We start from the raw sequence: 21,398 nt of genomic DNA, 5'->3' as shown, positions 1-21,398 counted from the left end.
ATGTTAATTGATAACGGCTTTCCTCCTCCCAAGGCATTGTAGAAATGATGGTTTTGTAAGGACGATACTTGCAAGGACTGCTAGCCCTGTCCTGGAACTACAAATCCCAGGGTTCCCTGAGGGAAGCCACATCCATTAAGCTGGTTTACATTTGTGGTAAAGATGTAACATCAGGCAGCCAATTAGACTTGCCTTTTTTTAACCGTTCTTTGCATGCACAAAGTTAGCAAGTAGAAAAACAGCTTTACTCATGTGAGTTTTACTATAATGAAGAAGATCACAGAAAGGATGAAATCATGCTCATTCTAAATTCTGGTATGCCAGGCTGCCACCGAAGGCACAGGGGCAGCACCAACAGAAAAGGGTGGCAACTCAAAATTAATGAATGACTATGCCGCTGTGGGTTAAACCACAGAACCTAGGACTTGCCGATCAGAAGGTCGGCGGTTTGAATCCCCACAACGGGGTGAGCTCCCGTTGCTCAGTCCCAGCTCCTGCCAACCTAGCAGTTCCAAAGCATGTCAAAGTGCAAGTAGATAAATAGGTACCGCTTCGGTGGGAAGGTAAACAGCGTTTCTGTGCGCTGCTCTGGTTTGCCAGAAGCGGCTTAGTCATGCTGGCCACATGACCCGGAAGCTGTATGCCGGCTCCCTCGGCCACTAAAGCAAGATGAGCGCCGCAACCCCAGAGTCGTCACAACTGGACCTAATGGTCAGGGGTCCCTTTACCTTTTTATATCAACAAACCTCTATTTTTTTTTTTTTAATATTTTTATTAAACAGTTTTTTATAATCACACAAACAATACATGACAACAACAAATACATAAACAAACAATAACAAAACAAAACAAAAAAGAACAAGTACCATTTCGTATCCTAATTTCTTAAACCTTTCTTCCTCGACTTCCTCATGCCTCCCTTTTCTGTATTCCAAATTCTAGTCAATTACTCAGCAAATCTTCCCTTATTTTACTTTGAATTTAAGCTAATCTTCCTTATTCTCCTTGTCTTAACCATTGCTAATAGTAACCATTTACTTTCCAGTCCAACATCATTCTAGCTTTCATTAATTTTGTAGTATTTCTTTAGATAGTCCTTAAATTTTTTCCATTCTTCTTCCGCCGCTTCTCTTCCCTGGTTTCGGATTCTGCTCGTCATTTCTGCCAGGCCCATGTAGTCCATCACCTTCATCTGCCATTCTTCCAGTGTGGGTAGATCCTGTGTCTTCCAGTACTTTGCAATGAGTATTCTAGCTGCTGTTGTAGCGTACATAAAGAAAGTTATATCCGTCTTTAACACCCCTTGGCCGACAATGCCCAAGAGAAAGGCCTCTGGTTTCTTAGTGAAGGTGTATTTAAATACCTTTTTAAGTTCATTATAGATCATTTCCCAGAATGCCTTAATCTTCGGGCACGTCCACCAAAGGTGAAAAAATGTACCTTCCTTTTCTTTACACTTCCAACATTTATTATCAGGCAAATGGTAAATCTTTGCAAGCTTGACTGGGGTTATGTACCACCTATAAATCATTTTCATAATGTTTTCTCTTAAGGCATTACATGCCGTAAATTTCATCCCGGTAGTCCACAACTTTTCCCAGTCAGCAAACAAAATATTATGACCAATGTCCTGAGCCCATTTAATCATAGTTGACTTAACCGTTTCATCTTGTGTATTCCATTTCAGCAGCAAATTATACATTTTTGACAAATTCTTAGTACTGGATTCTAACAATTCAGTCTCCAATTTTGATTTTTCCACCTGGAAGCCAACTTTACTGTCCAGTTTAAACACTTCATTTATTTGGTGATAATGCAACCAATCTCTCACCTTCTCTTTTAATTTCTCAAAACTCTGCAATCTCAGTTTGTCCCCTTCCTTTTCTAGAATTTCCCAATATCTTGGCCACTTCGACTCCATATTTAACTTTTTAACTGCCTTAGCTTCCATTGGCGACAACCACCTTGGGGTTTTGTTTTCCAGCAAATCTTTATATCTGACCCAGACATTTAATAGTGCTTTTCTGACAATATGGTTTTTAAAACTTTTATGTGCTTTAACCTTGTCATACCACAAATATGCATGCCACCCAAAAATATTGTTAAAACCTTCCAAGTCCAAAATGTCTGTGTTTTCAAGAAGCAGCCAATCTTTTAGCCAGCAGAAAGCTGCCGCTTCATAGTACAGTTTAAAGTCTGGCAGGGCAAACCCCCCTCTTTCCTTTGAATCCGTTAATATCTTAAATTTTATTCTGGGCTTCTTGCCCTGCCAGACAAATTTAGATATGTCTTTCTGCCACTTCTTGAAACAGTCCATTTTATCCATTATTTGTAATGCTTGGAACAAAAACAACATTCTTGGCAATACATTCATTTTTATAACTGCGATTCGACCTAACAAGGAAAGCTTCAAGTTTGACCAAATCTCCAAATCTTTTTTCACCTCTGTCCAAGTTTTTTCATAATTGTCTTTAAATAAGTTCACATTCTTAGCTGTCATATTTATACCCAAATATTTCACTTTTTTAACCACAGTCAACCCCGTCTCATTCTGAAACCTTTCTTTTTCAACCTGTGTTAAATTTTTCTCCAATACCTTAGTCTTTAACTTATTCAATTTAAATCCTGCCATTTGATATATCAACAAACCTCTAATGCAGGGGTCAGCAAACTTTTTCAGTAGGGGGCCGGTCCACTGTCCCTCAGACCTTGGGAGGGGGGGCAAACTATATTTTGAAAAAAAATAATGAACAAATTCCTATGCCCCACAAATAACCCAGAGATGCTGTTTAAATAAAAGCACACATTCTACTCATGTAAAACACGCTGATTCCCGGACCGTCCGCAGGCCAGATTCAGAAAGCGATTGGGCCGGATCTGGCTGCCGGGCCTTTGTTTGCCTACCCATGCTCTAATGAAATATAATGTCCCCACTGTGGGAGGACATGTGGATCCAGAATTGGCCTCCACAGTCACTTACGGACTCATTGCTAAAACCTTGTTTATGGAAGAAATCTTACTCGGCTACGAGTGATCGCCAAAGAAGAAGTGGTGTGTGGCTGAGACTTTTCCTAGCAGAGACGCTCTGCTGTTTAATTCTCTAAATCTGCATCAGAAATGCAAAAGTTGATGCTTTCTCCCCACTCCGCAAAGTTGTAGTCATACAGGTGACAGTTTCTGCTGTCGAAGGCACAAAAGTCAGGCCAGAAAGCAGGGAGGAAAATTTAACAGCAAAGCAATAAGCTACAGAGAAGGCAAACATATGACACATTACCCAGTTTCCCCTGGCGGACGTCTGTACGGTTCATTCCTTCACAGATAAAGCAGGGCAATTGGGGCTTGCAGATGTCCTGTAAAGACAACACGGAAAAGTTGTTTCCATTACCTACTTCTGCAATAACAGGCTGCTGAAACAAACCTGGTGCAACCAGGAGGAATGGGCTTTTGTGTGTAGGGACTGTGTCCAGTTCTGGTACCTGAGAGACAGTTCCTTGGCTTGGAATGCACTCGGTGCTTTCCTTCTAAGAAATCCCCAGCCCACCAGGTGACCTGGAGGTGTAAACCTGGCTTTCCACATTTTAGAAAAGTTGGGTCCAGCGCCGAGGGCCTTCTGGCGGTTCCCTCACTGCGAGAAGCAAAGCTACAGGGAACTAGGCAGAGGGCCTTCTCGGTGGTGGCGCCCACCCTGTGGAACGCCCTCCCATCAGATGTCAAAGAGATAAACAACTACCTGACATTCAGAAGACATCTTAAGGCAGCCCTGATCAGGGAATTTTTTAATGTGTGACATCTTAGTGTATTTTTGGTCTTTGTGGAGAAACCCAGCCAGATTGGCAGGGTACAAATAAATTATTATTATTATTATTATTATTATTATTATTATTATTATTATTATTATTATGTGCCTCCCCTCCTCTCTGCTGAGCGGTGGCAAGAGCCCATGGGGTCTATATGTTCCTTTCTAGAATTGAGACACAGCAGAAACTGTCGTAGCTTTAAGAAATATGGTTTATTCACTGATTTACACCTTCAGTTGGCATGAAGGGAGTCCAGATCTTACAGCACGGTCCTTTCAAGAGGGGCTTGTCCCCTTCAGCCCTGGAGTCCAAGACACCTCTCCCCATCAACTCTGCAGCCAGCCTGCCCAAGATGGATCCCAGTCTTTCTCTGCCCCTTCTTCCCCCAGCAATCCTTGCTGCCAGACTCTCTTTTCCTGTTGCCTCAAACACACAAGTTACCCTGACAACTTTCCAAATCCCTGCCTCTGTGTTTCTTAATGGCCCTAGCTTGGCCGGGTCGTTTTGATTAAGCTAGCACAGGAATTCCCTTATTTTTTTGTATGTAATGTTTATTAATTTTTCTGTTTTACAATATAAAATACTCAGTTTTACATCCTTAAAATATCAGTGACTTCCCTTCTTCTCTTTCCATGGTTCATTTTATATACCGTATCATAAATCCCTGCATATTTTACAAAAGCTACACCATTCAAAAGGGACGCGGGTGGCGCTGTGGGTTAAACTACAGAGCCTAGGGCTTGCCGATCAGAAGGTCGGCGGTTCGAATCCCTGTGACAGGGTGAGCTCCCGTTGCTCGGTTCCTGCTCCTGCCAACCTAGCAGTTCGAAAGCACGTCAAAGTGCAAGTAGATAAATAGGTACCGCTCCGGCAGGAAGGTAAACGGCGTTTCAGTGCATTGCTCTGGTTCACCAGAAGCGGCTTAGTCATGCTGGCCACATGACCTGGAAGCTGTCTGCAGACAAACGCCGGCTCCCTCGGCCCATAGAGCGAGATGAGCGCCGCAACCCCAGAGTCGGTCACGACTGGACCTAATGGTCAGGGGTACCTTTACCTTTACCTTTACACCACTCAATATTCCATTATTACACACATCAAAACATATTTACACTGTTGAACATATCTGAATGCTGCCAACATTTTCAGCTACACAATCATTTCCCATATATTCAATAAACGTTTTCCAGTCTTCTCTAAATGTACGTGCTTCTTTGCTGCTTTTTCTCTTATTCTGCATGTTAGGTCTGCAAGCTGAGCGGTTTTGCTCAGCTCAAGAATTCCTCTGCAGCTTCTATTTCTCCCTTCACATCCCAAATCAACAAAACCATACCATTTATTAATTTCTGGGGTTTAGGGGTCCCCCCCAAAATGTATAACACCTATGTTACTCCCTCCCCCCTCCCAAGATGCTAGCATCCCCAAAACACTCAACAGACTGGCTGTTGACCAATGCTTGCTTCTTTTGGGAACTATTGTATTTTTTGCTCTATAAGACTCACTTTTTTCCTCCTAAAAAGTAAGGGGAAATGTGTGTGCGTCTTATGGAGCGAATGCAGGCTGCACAGCTATCCCAGAAGCCAGAACAGCAAGAGGGATCGCTGCTTTCACTGCACAGCGATCCCTCTTGTTGTTCTGGCTTCTGAGATTCAGAATATTTTTTTTCTTGTTTTTCTCCTCCAAAAACTAGATGCGTCTTGTGATCTGGTGCGTCTTATAGAGCGATAAATACGGTGCTCCTGATAATCAATGAACTGGATGTAAAAGGAGAATGTCTTTGTTTTGACTCACCTTTGGCCTCTGCCAAACCACCCCCTGGGCATTCTTGGAGCCAGGTCCCAGCTTATTGTATCCAAGCGACTCAGGGCTGGGTTTGAAGTCTGGGTCAACGAAGAGCGATCCCTGCTGGAGACACCGGCGCTTCAGCTCCCCATAGTCCTGGCCCCCGTAGGGCAGGACTCGGGCAACTGCCTTGGCATCATCCTTCTCCAGGCAGATAGTGATTCCGGAGGAAGCCATAGCTGAGATCAACAGCAGCTGAGTCGTGGACTTGGGTTGGTTTATATAGAGGCAGATGAAAGGGATGCACCAAGATGTTGCCCCTCCCAGGTTGGCTCAAACCGGAACCGTTCCACTTCCTGACTCGGGAACAGGGACTGTGCAATTTTATCAGGACTGTGGTCACGCAGGACAAAGGGGTCCCTGCCCTACCCATCTCGGCCTGTTATCAGCCAACGGCTTCCACAAATGTGTATACACTGGCTTTCTGCTTTTCAACTAGCCTTCCATGTCGGCTTCCTCTTTTGTAATCTCAGTATTGCCCCTGTAAAACTCGGCGGAGAGGAAGACGGGGGCAAAAGTAGAATGAGTTACTTTTTGTATATAACAGCAGCAGCCCAAACCCTACGCCCAAAGAGGGGAAGAAGGAGAGGATCCAGTAAAGGAAGAACAGCTTTTGAAGAGCATGGAGTGCACAGAATTGGCAAGACTGGAGACCAAAACGACGGGAAATCCATCGAGGACTGGAGACCTTTTACTGAGCATTTAAAGAACTACCACAGCAAAGTGAAAACGCGAGCAGGGCTTGAAATATGAGTGACAGGGTTAATTAGGTTAAAAGGGATGTGTCAAATAGTATATGTGAAATATGCAGCGTTCAAGGGTAAATATGGAAACCATGGAAGCGGGGATGGGAAGCCAATGGATAAAGTAATTTATGGTCTGTTGAACTTTGTAAAGTTCAACTTTTTGTGAAAAATCTATAAATAAATTAAAAAGAGAGGGAATAAGTTGGTTTTTCCTGTTGTTGGCACTGGCTTCAACGTCTGCCTGGCCTCTCTGCCTTCCACCAATCCCTGCAGTCACCAGCCATCACAGCACCGGACTTCTATGGAGTCACACCATTGGTCCATCTAGTACAATGCTGTCTCCACTGACTGGCAGCGCATCTCCTGGTTTTTCAGACGGGGGTCTGTCCCAGTCTGTCCTGGAGAGGCTGCCAGGGACTGGCTTGGGGGATTGGATTTGCAGGCGAAATGGAGGCTGAGCTATGTCCCTTCTCATGTCCCTTCTCAGCTAAGAAAATGGTTAGCCTTAGACACATATAAATGTCTTTGTCACTAAACAATGCCTCCTAAGTCTTGCTGGTGTTCAAGGCGTCACAAGACTCTTCGGTTTTCAGTTTTGCCTTGAGACACAGTTTGGCTGCTGGAGAGTTAATTCGCCCATCCTTTTCCGGATGCCATAAAAGCGTTTAATCTTTCACAAAGGGATGAGGGAGGGCCTGGCCATCTGTTGCGGAGCAAACATTACTCAAGGTGGTTGGCTAATGGTTAGCTATCTTATTTATCAGGTTGGGAAGAGTTGGATTCTGCTGCAAGAACGCCTTTAAAAAATAATAATTTTATTTATCATTTTTCATTACAATGTTTCATATTAATTATAACCATACATTGAATCATTGACTTCCCTTCCATCCTTCCATGGTTCTATTTATTTATCAACTACTGTATTTTTCGCTCTATAGTACGCACTTTTCCCCCTCCAAAAATTAAGGGGTGTGCGTCCTATGGAGCGAATGCAGGCTCCTTGGCTTCAGTGATAGCAACGCGAAGCCTCCGAAGCGCAGAGGGAGCGCTCCCTCCGCACTCGGGAGTCTACGCGTTGCTTTCACTGAAGCCTGGAGAGCGAGAGGGGTCGGTGCGCACCAACCCCTCTCGCTCTCCAGGCTTCAGGGACAGCCGCCTAAAGCCTGCAGAGTGCAGCGGGACCTCGCGCTGGACCTCAGTGTCCGGGCTGAACAATGGGGGTGGAGAGGCTCCTTCAGGTATACCGGGCCCTTGAGGCTGTTCAGGACTTTAAAGGTCAGCACCAACACTTTGTGTGGTGCCCACAACAGTCTCGCCACCAGTTTGCAAAAGGGCCCCACGAGGTCCATGTCAGAGCTTTCCTAACCTTTCATGTTGGTGACACACTTTTTAGGCATGCATCATTTCGCAACGCTGTAATTCAGTTATACTACTAGAAAACCGGAGGTTAAACTAACCCCTTTGCAGCCCCGGGAGGAGTGCAGGGAGCTTTCATGTGACACACTGCAGCCAACACACTAATGTGTCTCAACACACAGTTTGGAAAGCTCTGGTCCGTGTGGCCTTTCATAAGTTGTTGGCTGATGGACAACTCCCATCAGCCTCAGCTGCAGTGTCAATTCTTGGCCAAGGCCCAAGCCAGGATGATGGCTCTTCCAATGAAGGGCTCTCCTGTGCCACCTTTGAAAACCCACCTTTTCCCAAAACGTCTTGCTCATCGTTTCCCTCCAAGGTTCCCTTGCATTGCTGGTTGTCCACTGTTCTTGCAGTCCGATGCAGTAGGATCACACGTCCTGCTCACTTGTTTCTTAGATGTAGAGTCATGTGGCTTAGTTTCATGCTGCCCACAGACCCTTTGTTATAGAATCGTAGAATTGTAGAGTTGGAAGGGACCCTGAGTGACTTTCAGTCTAACCCCCTGAAATGCAGAAATCTCAGCTAAAGCATCCATGGCAGATGGCCTTCCAACCTCACCTTTAAAACCCCCAAGGAAGGAGAGTTTGCAGCCTCCGGAGGGAGCCTGTTCCACTGTTGAACAGCTCTCACTGTCATAAAGTTCTTCCTGATATTTAGCCAGAAACTCATTTTTTGTAACTTGAAGCTATTAGTTCAAACATAATCATAGAATCATAGAATCATAGAGTTGGAAGAGACCACAAGGGCCATCAAGTCCAACCCCCTGCCAAGCAGGAAACACCATCAGAGCACTCCTGACATATGGTTGTCAAGCCTCTGCTTAAAGACCTCCAAAGGAGGAGACTCCACCACACTCCTTGGCAGCAAATTCCACTGTCGAACAGCTCTTACTGTCAGGAAGTTCTTCCTAATGTTTAGGTGGAATCTTCTTTCTTGTACTTTGGAACCATTGCTCCGTGTCCGCTTCTCTGGAGCAGCAGAAAACAACCTTTCTCCCTCCTCTATGTGACATCCTTTTATATATTTGAAGATGGCTATCATATCACCCCTTAACCTCCTCTTCTCAATAATAATAATAATAATAATAATAATAGCTATTGCACCCATGCGGGAGCCCCCCAAAACTCTCCACAAGGCAGAAAATCAACTGGGGATCTTGAAGGGGGAAGCGATTTGGAGACAGCTTCCTGTCGCCAAGAAGGAGCATCGGTTGTGTAAAGTATACCAGCTGGAAGTTCCATTACCGCTTTGTGAGGCACTTGATCAGAGTACAACTGAAGAACAGATGAGAAACGAACCTTTAATTATCATTGTCACCAGCATAGCCTTAATGAATACAAAGTAAAGCATTAATATGTACAGAGGGATAATGTAGCCTTAAAGGCCTTTTCCCACGGGTGGGTGCGCGTTGCTCCCGGGGAGGGGAAAAGGAGCCAAACAGACTCCGAGGGTTAAATTCAGAGAAAGAGGTTTATTTCTGCACTCCGGATAGCAGAAGGGCACTGCGTGATAATTCACAAGCAAGTACAACTTTTGCAGCCATTGCACACAGCATATATCCTTTTTTTCAGGTCCCCTTTCCCCCTTTCCCCCTCTCCTCGGGAGCTCTGCCTCATGAGTTCTGCATCCTTGAGCATGCTCCTGGCGTCATCCCAGGAAGGGAGTTGAGAAGCAAGGGGGGGGTGAGAAGCCTGTGCGCCAGCCGTGTCCAAAATTGTTGCAACTCGACAAGAACAGGGCCATTCATTCTTGTACTGATAAAAAAGAACACTTTGCTTTGCCTATACAGCAGCATCTGTGAGAAATACTGTGAATAGCTGAATCTGTGTTAAAAGCTGAAGCTGTGGATTTTAGAAGAGAGAAAGGGGAAATTTGGGGCCTTAGTTTGGGGTAACTACACAGAGGTTTGGGGAACCCCCTCCTTCAATAAGATGCCCCAAATTACTTGCTGGGTGTCCCCACCCTGAACTTTTTAGGCTGGCTACAGGGCAGCCAAGCAGGGCTTTTCTTACGTTGCAGTGATATTCTGTGCAAGCCATGGACCACTCCAAGCGTCTTCCCCAAACACACTTCAGTTTTCTGCCATGTTTATTATTATTACTGGATCTTAAGCATGTGGTTTTGGTCAAATGTTTGTTTGTTTTTTAAGCTGATGTGAGGTGTGTGTGCTTTTTTAAATTGAATAAACTAACTCATTTAAAATATGAAGGTGCAGCAAAAATACAAGTGAGACTTTCACAAGTCGTTGGGCACATACAAACTATATTTATTAAAATGAATAACCCGGGTTCCTCTTTCGGCCTCCGTTCCGCACGAGAGGCAATTCGCCATTTCACTCGGCAGAGGGCGCCCTTGTGGTCAGAACGGCGTCGGAGTCTCTTGTCTTAGAATCTTCTCTTTCAACTCGGCGCCACCTTGGAGTTCAACCAATCACTGCTCCTCTGTATCCTGCCTCTCCCTCCCCCCCATCGCTATTACGCATGCGCTGTGTCGCCAATAGATAATATTAACATACCCTGAAAGGTGCAGTCTTCATGACTCTGTAAAAAGTTCGGTTCCCCATCGGCCATCGATGTTCTCCGCCATGTGCGGGGCAAAACTGGTAGAAATAGCTATAGTGGAGTGAGGTTTAAGAGGTAGGGGAGAGAGAAATCAGGCGTGCAGTACTTTCAAATAATCACTATACTTTCAAATAATCACTATGCTGTTGTTCTTCGATTTAAAAATAAAATAAAATACTATTCCCACATTGCCCCGCACGCTGAAAAAGGCGATTGAGAGCCGGAAGTGAGGGCCGCCCAGACAGAGGAAAGTCGTCGGCTTTCCTCTTCGACGGGAAACCTTTGCCGCATGCGCCGTGCAGTCGGACGGCTTGCTCTTTCCCGTCAGCCCTTGCGCGATATAAATACCCACGTCCCGCTCGTCCAGCGTTCATTTCTAGGCTCGCAGGAAGAAGAGGTAAGTGGTGGAGTTGCTGCCTCTGCTTTAAAGAGCGGTAAGCGCCGCCGTTTAATCTCACCAGAAGCAATAATTTACGGAAGGTAACAATTATTAGTGATTATTTAAGCTGCTTTTATGATTGCAACGTTTTGATATCTTGGTAAATGAAAGAATGATCGAGCCAAGTCAGAGACTGACTCTCTTACCCAATGTTTTAAATATTTTCACCCTTGTGAAATGTTAAGCAAGCAAGGCGAGGCTGCGCTCCATCTTGTGTTTTTATGAGATTTCTGACGGAAGGGCAACAGCAAAACATTCAGTGATGAGACTTTCCCTGTTGAATTTCTGCCTGTTTCTGGAATTTCAAAGATGAAGGAGCACCGATGTTGCAGCTAGTGCCTCAGAAAACTCTATGGGATAAATTATTGGGAGAGGGAGAGTCCCTGCGCCTTGAAAGTGTGGCGGCAGGCAGAAATTCAACAGGTGCAGCAAGTCAATGTGTTTTGGAGGACAGCAGCTGGCATGGGTGGCAATTTGTTTTTGAGGTCTGGGAAGAATGGTGCCCTAAAGCAACCCTTCTCTGCTTGCACTCCACTTAGCTGGTTTCCATCTGGGATTCCTCTTGGCTTGTCTGCGCTTGGGAAGAAAGCTATGAACAGCCTCATCCCTACACATTTCATGGATGTCTTCTTTGTGAAGTTCTGTTAAACTTGCAAGGCAAATTAGATCTTTCTTACCCCTCTAAAAAGTTTTATTGTTTAATTAGTTTCTCACCTTTCCTTAAAGGAGCTCAAGGTGGTGTAGAGAACAGAAACAGGATGAGAACAGAAATCGTGCTTCAGCTGCAGCGGGGGGCCCTATTAGCTAAAGTGGTGTTTCAGGTTAAGAACAGTTTCAGGTTAAGAACAGACCTCCAGAACGAATTAAGTTCTTAACCCGAGGTACCACTGTACGTGGTTCTCCCCTCTTCCCATTTCATCTGCACTAGCACTGTCCTAGGTTTGATTTTAAAAGCTTTTTTTCTGCTTGCTAGGGTCCTCTTAACAGTGTACACATGTGCATATTGCGGTGCTGATGGGTGGGGAGAAACCTTTCAACTTTGATCATTTCAAGCAAGATTGTATTTAAAAGCTGTATGAGGCTCTGAAGCATCAATATTTAATCTGCAAAAATACAGATATTCTTAACAGTAGTTGCTTTAATCCAGGCATCCCCAACCTGCGGCCCTCCAGATGTTTTGGCCTACCACTCCCATGATCCCTAGCTAACAGGACCAGTGGTTAGGGATGATGGGAATTGTAGTCCAAAACATCTGGAGGGCCGCAGGTTGGGGGTGCCTGCTCTAATCTTTGTGAGGCTTTATAGCTTTCCTGAAACCAATCATTTATAAACAAAGACAAGTTTGGTCATAAATGTTTATGCAGTGTATTCTTGGATGCTAGGTTGTACATAGGGACGCGGGTGGCGCTGTGGGTTAAACCACAGAGCCTAGGACTTGCCGATCAGAAGGTTGGCGGTTCGAATCCCCGCGACGGGGTGAGCTCCCGTTGCTCGGTCCCTGCTCCTGCCAACCTAGCATTTTGAAAGCACATCAAAGTGCAAGTAGATAAATAGGTACCGCTCCGGCGGGAAGGTAAACGGCGTTTCCGTGCGCTGCTCTGGTTCGCCAGAAGCGGCTTAGTCATGCTGGCCACATGACCTGGAAGCTGTATGCCGGCTGCCTTGGCCAGTAAAGCGAGATGAGCACCGCAACCCCAGAGTCGGCTACGACTGGACCTAATGGTCAGGGGTCCCTTTACCTTTACCTTAGGTTGTACATTGCTTGGTGCCAATGGTATTGTATGAATCTGTGTTTCAGGCAGTTGTAATACACTAATGTGCACTTTTGTTTTGTGGTCAGAAAGCCTTGAGAACCTCATTGGATGCTGCTGAAGAGTGCATTTGATCCACAGGTGAACATGTCTGGTTTGGAAATGCAAGGTACTGGATAATTTTTTTCTGTTTGATTTTAAGATTACTACCCAGACTAGCCTTCATCAACCTGGTGCAATCCAGATGTTTTCAACTACAACTCTTATTGGCCCCAGTCAGCATGGCCAATAGCCAAGAATGACTGGGAGTTGTAATCCAGCACAAAGATAGGAACAGCATGATTTTATGCAAATGGAATATCTTCAGGTGTTACTCTTGGACTTTAGTTACCAGTGACTGCTAAGCTACAGTGCTACAGGAAAGCATGTGCTTCAAATGTGCTCTAAAGTTATGTAAAGCACATTTGAAGCGCATGCTTTCCTGTAGCACTGTAGTTTAGCAGTTATTGGTAGCTATGAGGGATAAACTACAGTGCCCATAATTCTTTGAGTGTGTGTCTGTGATTAGAATGTATATGGAAGGTAAAGTGTTTACACCATGGGTAGGCAAACTAAGGCCCAGGGGCCAGATCCGGCCCAATCGCCTTCTAAATCCAGCCTGCGGACGGTTCAGGAATCAGCGTGTTTTTACATGAGTAGAATGTGTCCTTTTATTTAAAATGCATCTCTGGGTTATTTGTGGGCCAAGGAATTCATTCATCCCCCCCCCAACCAAATATAGTCCGGCCCCCCACAAGGTCTGAGGGACAGTGGACTGCCCGCTGCTGAAAAAGTTTGCTGACCCCTGGTTTACACAGCCTCCTTCCCAGTTATGTCTAAGGGAGAAGGCTTTTCTTTAGTCTATTGAAACCTTACTCTGTTATGGTAAGGTTACCAGATGTCCCCATTTCCCAGGGACAGCCCCCAGATTTACAAATCAGTCCTCTGACAAAATCCATCCTCGAAATGTCCTTGGGTTTAATTTAATGTCCCCAAATTTATATTTTAAGTGTTGTAGATTTATAAGATAACTTCTCTTTGGAAGGAAACAACTCATTCTTGAGTTTCTTTTTGGAATTAGTAGGGAATGAATGTTGCGTGATTGGTTCAACAGCACAAGACACATCAATATGTACCGTATATCGAAGTGTGATTGGCTAGCTGCTATTGCATGGTTTTCTCTCGAAATGTGGTTGGCTCCCTGCCAACTCGCACTTGTTTTCATATCTCACTTCCGTTTTCCTCTTCCTCTTTTATTCAGTTGCTTTTTCCAGTGTTGAGTGTTTGGTTTTGGCAGTATCAGCAGCCTTTTAACACATCCACGTGTACTTTTTGTATTGTAGTTATTGAAGCTAATAAGACGTCAAAGAAACGAAAATGTGTGGTTAATGATTTGATACTAAAGGATTTTCCATTTATCAGAAGAGGAGTGAAGGAACATTCTGCATTTTGTTCACTATGTGAAGTAACTTTTACCGTTGGAAGTGGCGGGCGAACCTCAGTTGTTGAACACGTTGCAACTAAAAGACATAAAAGCTCCTTGATTCGGGAAAGTAGCAACGCAAAGAACGTATCGGCATACTTTAAGACGATTGTGCCAGATCAAAGTGAAATAAATGTTGCCCTTCAGGAAGGAACTTTTGCATTTCATACCGTGAGGCATTACCACAGTTTCCAGTCTATGGACTGTACTTCCAGCTTGATTAAGAAATTAACGTGTTCCAGAACAAAAGTCGAAGCCATTGTCAAACACGTGATTGCTCCCTGGGCGATTGCTGAAGCTGTAGAAGAAAGCAATAGAGCTTCTTTTGTAACTATACTTCTAGATGCTTCAAATCATTGTAATACAAAATTACTACCAATTATTGTTCGCTACGTACATGTGAATGCCGAGAAAGCTGTGTCCATCCATAATAAAATTGTGGACTTTGTTCAAATTACAGGGGAAACAGCTGAAATAATATACACAGCTTCATTTCAAACAATCAAGCGTCTTGGTTTGGAGCATAAAGTGGTAGCCGTTTCAGCAGACAATACGAACACGAACTTTGGTGGTCTGAAGAGGAAAGGTTCAAACAATGTCCTCACCAAAATGAAGGAAGGTTTGGGAAAGAATATTCTCTGCTTGGGGTATAACGCTCAAATGATACATAACAGTGCACATTCTGCAATAAATTCAATCCCAGTTGATGTTGAAGGACTTGTGGTAAAGATTTTTGGTTATTTCCACATATTTACAGTGAGAGTAGAACATCTAAAAGAGTTTTGCGAGTTTGTAGGACAGGAGCACAATAATATTCTTAGCTATAGCAATGTCAGATGGCTTTTGCTCCTGCCAGCCATCAGAAGGATCTGTGAAAATTATGCTGCCTTGAAATCCTTCTTTCTGTCTGAGGAGAAATGCCCGGCCCTGCTGAAAAAGTGGTTCAGTGATCCTTGCACCTATTTGTGGATGAATTTTGTTGCCTCAACGCTGCCACTTTTCCATGATTCCATACTCCAAGCCGAAGGAGAGGAAGTAACAGCAGTGGAATCTTGCATGATTCTCAACATTTTGATTCAGAAACTTCAGGCTAGGAGTGATGATAAGTTTATTCCCATCTCAGTGAGGAAACTTTTGCCATCTCTCGAAGAAGGTGGTTCCTGCACGCAGGAAGAATTTCTCACTATATCAAGAGACTTCTACACCACTGCTGTTGAATACCTAACCGCTTGGAGCTCCCACTCTGAAGATATTAGGTGTATGGAGTGCATTTTGCTTCGGACTTCTCCACAGAGAGAAAACTTTGAAGAGTGTCTCCAATATTTTTCATCAAGAATAGGAGGAGTTGGTCTAAGTGAAGATCATTTATTTGACGAAATTTCTTCTTTGAAAGAATATGTATCAAAAGAAAAGATAGCTAAATGGAATGAAGATGGCGCTGATGTGTGTTCAAGATGGAGTGACGTTTTCTCATTCTTCTCTCAGAAGATGATCCCCTATCCACAGCTACAAAAGTTGGTTCAACTCTGTCTCTGTCTACCAGGAAGCAATGCTGCAGTGGAGAGAGTGTTTTCTTCCATGAACGTGATGTGGACATCTCAGAGATCAAGGCTTGATATTGACACTATCAAAGCTATGCTAGCGGTCCAAAGTAATTTTTCCATGGATTGCCAGGAATTTGCAACAAAACTGGAGTCAAGAAGAGGTCTTCTCAGCAAGGTGCACTCCTCGGAACAATACAACTAGTTAGGAACAAAGGTAACTCTTCAATTTCATTCATGTAGTTGTTTTAATGTATTATCTTAGTAATAAAGGCAGATTTCCTATTGAGCTGCCATTCCGACTGAAGTTGAAAAGTGTCCCCGGATTCATAGAAAAAAATCTGGTAACCTTATGTTATGGAGCACATCAGTTGTCTCCAGCCACACACAAAAAAGTTCTGCCCCTTGGACTTTACACTTGGGAGTTGGGGGAACCAATATTTTGAGAGCACTTGTCCCTTGTTGGCCTAGAGACAAGAAATCTTCTAGAAATTGACGCACTTCATCATGCTGTCAACCCAATGGGGATATCTAGAGAGGTTGCTCTTTCTCAGCTCTGTCTATATGGCATATGGGAGCGTAGGCCTTTGGGCTCTATGACGTATAGTCCCCTTCCACACCGTTGGAGAGCAAGCTGGGCCCTCTGAGGTCTGCAACCTGCATATTCCTACTTCTGCTCTGAGTCTTTGGACAGTGACTGAGGAGATAAACCATGAAGGAGACATTGCTTCACTTGGGTAGTGTTTCCTTTCTGTAACCGTTGCTTTGTGCTAGTGGCATTGTTAAAAAGTTGTGTTCAATCCAGTGCTGCTTAAACCTTTGGGAGTGAGGTCCACTTATAAACATAATTTACTTAGGAACACAGGAAGCTGCCTTATACGGTCTCGGCCCAGTATATCTGAAGGAGCGTCTCCACCCCCATCGTTCTGCCCGGAAACTGAGGTCCAGCTCCAAGGGCCTTCTGGCGGTTCCCTCACTGCGAGAAGCAAAGCTACAGGGAACCAGGCAGAGGGCCTTCTCGGTGGTGGCACCTGCCCCATGGAACGCCCTCCCACCAGATGTCAAAGAGAAAAACAACTACCAGACTTTTAGAAGACATCTGAAAGTTTAGGGAAGCTTTTAATGTTTGATGTATTACAGTATTTTAATATTTTTTTGGAAGCCGCCCAGAGTAGCTGGGGAAACCCAGCCAGATGGGCAGGGTATAAATAAATTATTATTATTATTATTATTATTATTATTATTATTATTATTCTGAGTTAAGACCAGGGGTCGGCAACTTAAGGCCCATGGGCTAGAAGTGGCCCACGGAGGCCATTTAACTGGCCCATGAGCCACCTGCTTGGTGAGTCCCCGCATGCTGTGCTAAAGCAGTGCAGTGCAGGGACTCTTCTGTGGCTCTAGCAATCGCTTCTGCGCGTGCCCAGATGCTGGAAATCGCTTCTGCGCAGGCGCAATTTCTGGCATTGCGTCCCCGCATGACGATTTCTGGCGTCGTGCCGCGCTGGCCCGCCTCACGGAGGATCTCCGTGGGAGTGATCTGGCCCATGCCCAGTAAGCCTTGCTGACCCCTGGTTAAGAATATTGGTCCATCAAGGTCAATGCTGTCTACACTGACTGACAGTGGCTCCCCATGGATTCAGGCAGTGGTCATTACCTGCCCTACCTGGAGAGGCCAAGGATTGAATCTGGAACCTTCTGCAGGCGAAACAGATAATCTACCACTGAGCTGAGGCCCTGCTATTATTAGTTATTGAACTTTGAAGTATCCTGTTACAGGCCGCCTAGCAATATTTTTAAGAGCTTAAGTAAAAAAAAAAAGTTGTCATATAAAGACATGCAATTCATAGAAATCAACATCTTTCCCCAATAACAGCAGCAAAAAGCTCTGATGGCACAAGCAGCTAAGCTTTCTAGTCTATCTCCTCTTGCTGAAAAAGAAAATAAAAGACTTGTGTTCAAATTTAACACTGGACAACTGCATATTATATATTCCATGTTTTAATTTGCGTGTTGGTATTAGAGTATATATTGCATATATAAATAGAATTTAATAGGCAGGGGGTCAGTAACCAAGTCACTCTAAGAGGATCCACAACACAAGTGCTATGGGTTCATCATGAATTTTCTTTGAACTCCCTAGAAATTGGGGGGGGGGGAGAAATGACACAGACACACACTCATTGTGTGACCAGCCCAGGAATACGTTGGGACTCCCAGTTTGAGAAGCAGCTATCTTAACTCTCTTATACAATTTTGTTCTTCCCATTCTAGTACACTTGAAAGTTCATTGCATGCTGTTGGAATGGCCACATAATCCTGAAGTGGGTATGTACAGCAGTTTTGACTCTCAAGGTATTCATGAGAATGATTAATTTTTTCCTATTTGCTTTTTGTGGGCTGGTGTATGTGTACGTGTGTGTCGTAAACACCACTGTGGGGTGTTGTCTTTATAAACTCCACTGTGAAAATAATGCTGTACTCTTATTTTTAGCCTAAAAGTGCATTGAAATATAAAATGCTGTCTTGGGATAAGCAGTTCTGAAAGGGAATCAGCCGTGTTGGGACTACAGTGCCCATTATTCCAGGCCATTGGCCATGCTGGCCTAGAGATAAGACAGCTTTCTACAAATGCACCTGCCTTGCTGTTCATCCTGCTGTCAACCCAATGGGGGTATCTAGAGAGGTTGCGTAGGCCTTTGGGCTCTGTGATGTATAGTCCTCTTACACGCTGTTGAAGAGCAAGCTGGGCCCTTGTGGTCTGCAACCGGCATATTCCTACTGCTTCTCTGAGTCTTCTGGCAGTGACTGAGGAGATAAACCATGAAGGAGACATGTGCCTGTTTACTGCTTCATTCATAAACCCTTATTAAATCTGGTAGGCTTCCTATTGGGGGATCTGGTTGGCCACTTGGAGAACAGGATGATGGATTTGCTGGGCATTTGGACCAATCCAACAGGGCTCTTGTGTTCAGTTTTTGCCTTGCTCTTTTCCGAGTTTTCGGTACAGTGGTACCTCTGGTTGCAAATGGGATCTGTTCCAGAGGCCCGTTCGCAACATGAAAAGAGCGCAACCCGCAGCGGCGCGCCTGCGCATGTGCGGGTTGCGATTCACCGCTTCTGCACATGCGTGTGATGTCATTTTGCGCTTCTGCACATGCGCAAGTGGCGAAACCCAGAAGTAACCCTTTCCGGTACTTTCGGGTCGCCGCGGGACGTAACTTGAAAGAATGTAACATGAAGCAGACATAACATGAGGAATGACTGTACTATGGCACGAGGGGTGTGAAAAATCGAGGCTCTTAATGGCCTTGTAAGAGGCATATACACCAGAGTTTTATGTCATAATTGTGTTAATAAGCCTAAGCTGGTGGTTCCTGGTTGGAAGAACCTATGGGAGCCGCAGATATTTTGAGTCTTACTGTTAATATTACGTTTTCATCCTTACCTATGCAAGTCTTCTAAACACCACACTCGGGCTTGTTTAAGTTGGTCCTTGCATATGCTCATAATTTCAATGTTTGTGCAGTGACTAGTTTGAAGTCTTTACATAGGGGTCTGATTTTTTATTCATTTTTTACATTGGAATGATTTGAGGTCCTGCTTTTTATTGGTGCATGCTTGATTGATTTCCCTCCCTCAATTATTTTTTCATTGCTTTCTCCACAAAGTCCCAAAGTGACTTACAAGGTCTGTACAATACAAAAAAGCTTTAAAATCAGTAAAAAAAAAAGTGCTGATTTTATGTTCAGGACGCTGAGAGCCAAAAACAGCCTGTTGTATGTTTTTGTTTTTATTTTTTGTTTTTATTTATTAGGCCATTGTAAATGGAAGAAGAATAACCGGGGGGGGGAAGAACTGAAAAAGATGCTGAGAATGTGGTCTTGTGAAAGCATCAGCTATTTTAAGTGTAGTTCAGAAGAGAACAGAGTCCTACAGATCAACAGAACAGTCCTGGAGAAATGGCTACCTTTGGTCTCCAGTATGCCTTCAAGACTACAATTCCCATCATCCCTGGTTGCCGACCGTTCTGGCAGGATTTGGAAGGCCCCAACATCGACAGGGCACTATAATGGCCTTCTCTGGCAGCAACATGGTGGAAGAAAAGCTGCATTGCTGCGGATACTAATATGAGCAGGAATGATCTCCAAAGATAATGGTCCAAAACCAAATTAACCGGTTGGGATGAAGCTGTTTTTTGCATTTGCAGAATTTGACAGCTGGCCATTGGTGGAACATTGGGCGAGTTTTAATTCAGTTCTGTTTTAGATGCCAAACACGTGTGTTTGTTTCATCACACTTAACTCTGCTAGCATTGCAGTTACCATGTTTACCCTTCTGAAAAGTGTTGTTTATAGATGTATATATATTGGAAAAGTAATTGTTTACATTACTTTGTGTTTTGATGTTTCATTTGCCTTCAGCAGTATATGTTATACCCGAGCAGAGCAGCTTGTAAAATTCTGAAGACTTGGAAAAATTGCCAAGGACCACATGAAAAAACTGCAAATTGAACAGGAATGGAGGGGGGCTGGACTGGCAAACCAAGATGTTGTTGGTACTTCCCAAACACTTTGAAGTGTTTCTATTTAAATGAATTAGTAAACTAAAACAGAAATAAGTTTCTTAGCAGATGGAGCTCTATGACGTTTACAGGAAGGGGGGACGCTTTTGTTACTGAAATGATGGGGGGGGCACATACTTAAAGTTGTTACAATGCTACAAATATTATTCCTGAATGTATCCTTTCAACTTGACAGCTCAGGGAAGATAGCTAGCTTTATAAATTTGTAGAAAATCGGTGGTTTGACCAATTCCTCCATTCCAACGCCATTTTGCCCTTAAGGAAAGGATTCTTTTACCTCCCGCCATAATCCCTCAACTGTGAGGACACGATACACACACCCCACCCAGGAAAGTGACCTGAGTAACAATTGCTGAGCTGATAGTTTCCAAAAGCCCATCACCGGACTCGCCCCAGGTTCTGGATGTGCAAAGGAAGCTCTGTTGTCCTTTGATGGTGGGTACTTGAGAGGTGCCTGGGCATGTTTTGCCAACGCTAATCTTGTACCCAGGACTTATCTGGACATGTTTGCCAAGGTTGAACTAATGTAACCCCTATCTACCCCTCCCCTTTTCTGACATGTCAGTGATGTAAAGATGATGTATCAATGGTGCTGTACGGACTGTAATCTGGAATGCTGTGGGAAGTTTTAAAAGCCAATGTCACCCCATTCTCAGGGTTCTTACTGCCGTTTGAACCTGTTGCGCAACAATAAAGTTACTTGGCTGGAACATCCTTCTTTTACTGACTGCATGGACTCACGGGGGACTTGGACCCCAACGAGCTGGGCTGTTGAGTAGTCCCTCACCCCGGAATTTTTCCTTATCACTTTGAATGTTCCAGCAGAGGAACTGGAAGGCAGGACTCCAATCCTGGGCCCACTGGAAACATAGTGTTTCTTTTGGCTGTACCAGAACAGCAAAGAGCAAATTTAACTCCACACACTACATGGATGGCATATATTCTTTTAAATGTACAGTTTAATATTTTTATTCTATTTTCTTTCTGAGTGGGCTCCTTCAGTCAGTCAGAAACGGGGAGACAAGTCCTATCCTCAGGCTTGAAAACTAAATAAGGAAGAAAAAATAAGAGAGTAATGCTGGATGAAATGGGGCGGCGAAGAGCCTCACTGCTTTAAGACAGTGCTCGACCTCAGAGTAAAGGCTGCATTGCCTTATTTCTTGCTTGAGGGTCTCGGTCCTTTCAAGGACCTGATCTCGTT

At 44.2% G+C, this 21,398-nt stretch overlaps 2 protein-coding genes and 2 non-coding genes across 7 annotated transcripts in view; 3 read left to right on the top strand and 1 right to left on the bottom strand.

The window, feature by feature from the left end:
• The window catches only part of CAPN12 (calpain 12), a 36,789-nt gene extending 30,942 nt beyond the window's left edge, over nt 1-5,847 (bottom strand). The window contains exons 1-2 of the mRNA XM_053399157.1: nt 5,586-5,847; nt 3,275-3,350 (exon numbers count right to left, since the gene is read on the bottom strand). Of these exons, the coding sequence (XP_053255132.1) occupies nt 3,275-3,350; nt 5,586-5,813 (304 nt within the window). The 5' untranslated portion in view covers nt 5,814-5,847. The remainder of the gene's footprint in view (nt 1-3,274; nt 3,351-5,585) is intronic.
• Nucleotides 5,848-10,669: 4,822 nt separating this feature from the next.
• On the top strand, nt 10,670-20,907 carry LOC128418240 (uncharacterized). 4 transcript variants are annotated; one of them, XR_008331679.1, is made up of 5 exons: nt 10,674-10,756; nt 12,639-12,718; nt 13,932-15,829; nt 17,887-17,967; nt 19,430-20,907. XR_008331679.1 is itself a non-coding variant. In XM_053397744.1 (4 exons), exons 2-3 carry the CDS (start codon nt 12,661-12,663, stop codon nt 15,815-15,817), a joined length of 1,944 nt encoding a protein of 647 aa, XP_053253719.1. In that variant the 5' UTR covers nt 10,670-10,756; nt 12,639-12,660; the 3' UTR covers nt 15,818-15,829; nt 19,430-20,907. The 4 variants fall into 4 exon arrangements, 1 of the variants encoding a protein (XP_053253719.1); XR_008331677.1 differs by having other exon boundaries at nt 10,675-10,756; nt 17,887-17,940; XR_008331678.1 differs by having other exon boundaries at nt 10,743-10,793; nt 17,887-17,940.
• On the top strand, nt 16,131-16,339 carry LOC128420429 (small nucleolar RNA SNORA73 family). Its single transcript, XR_008332033.1, has one exon. It is a non-coding gene; the product is annotated as a small nucleolar RNA SNORA73 family (small nucleolar RNA).
• On the top strand, nt 18,278-18,450 carry LOC128420430 (small nucleolar RNA SNORA73 family). Its single transcript, XR_008332034.1, has one exon. It is a non-coding gene; the product is annotated as a small nucleolar RNA SNORA73 family (small nucleolar RNA).
• Nucleotides 20,908-21,398: the final 491 nt, after the last annotated feature.

This window comes from Podarcis raffonei, chromosome 8 (assembly GCF_027172205.1).
Source record: "Podarcis raffonei isolate rPodRaf1 chromosome 8, rPodRaf1.pri, whole genome shotgun sequence".
Classification (NCBI taxonomy): Eukaryota; Metazoa; Chordata; class Lepidosauria; order Squamata; family Lacertidae; genus Podarcis; species Podarcis raffonei.
This window is presented reverse-complemented; position numbering and strand designations above follow the sequence as displayed.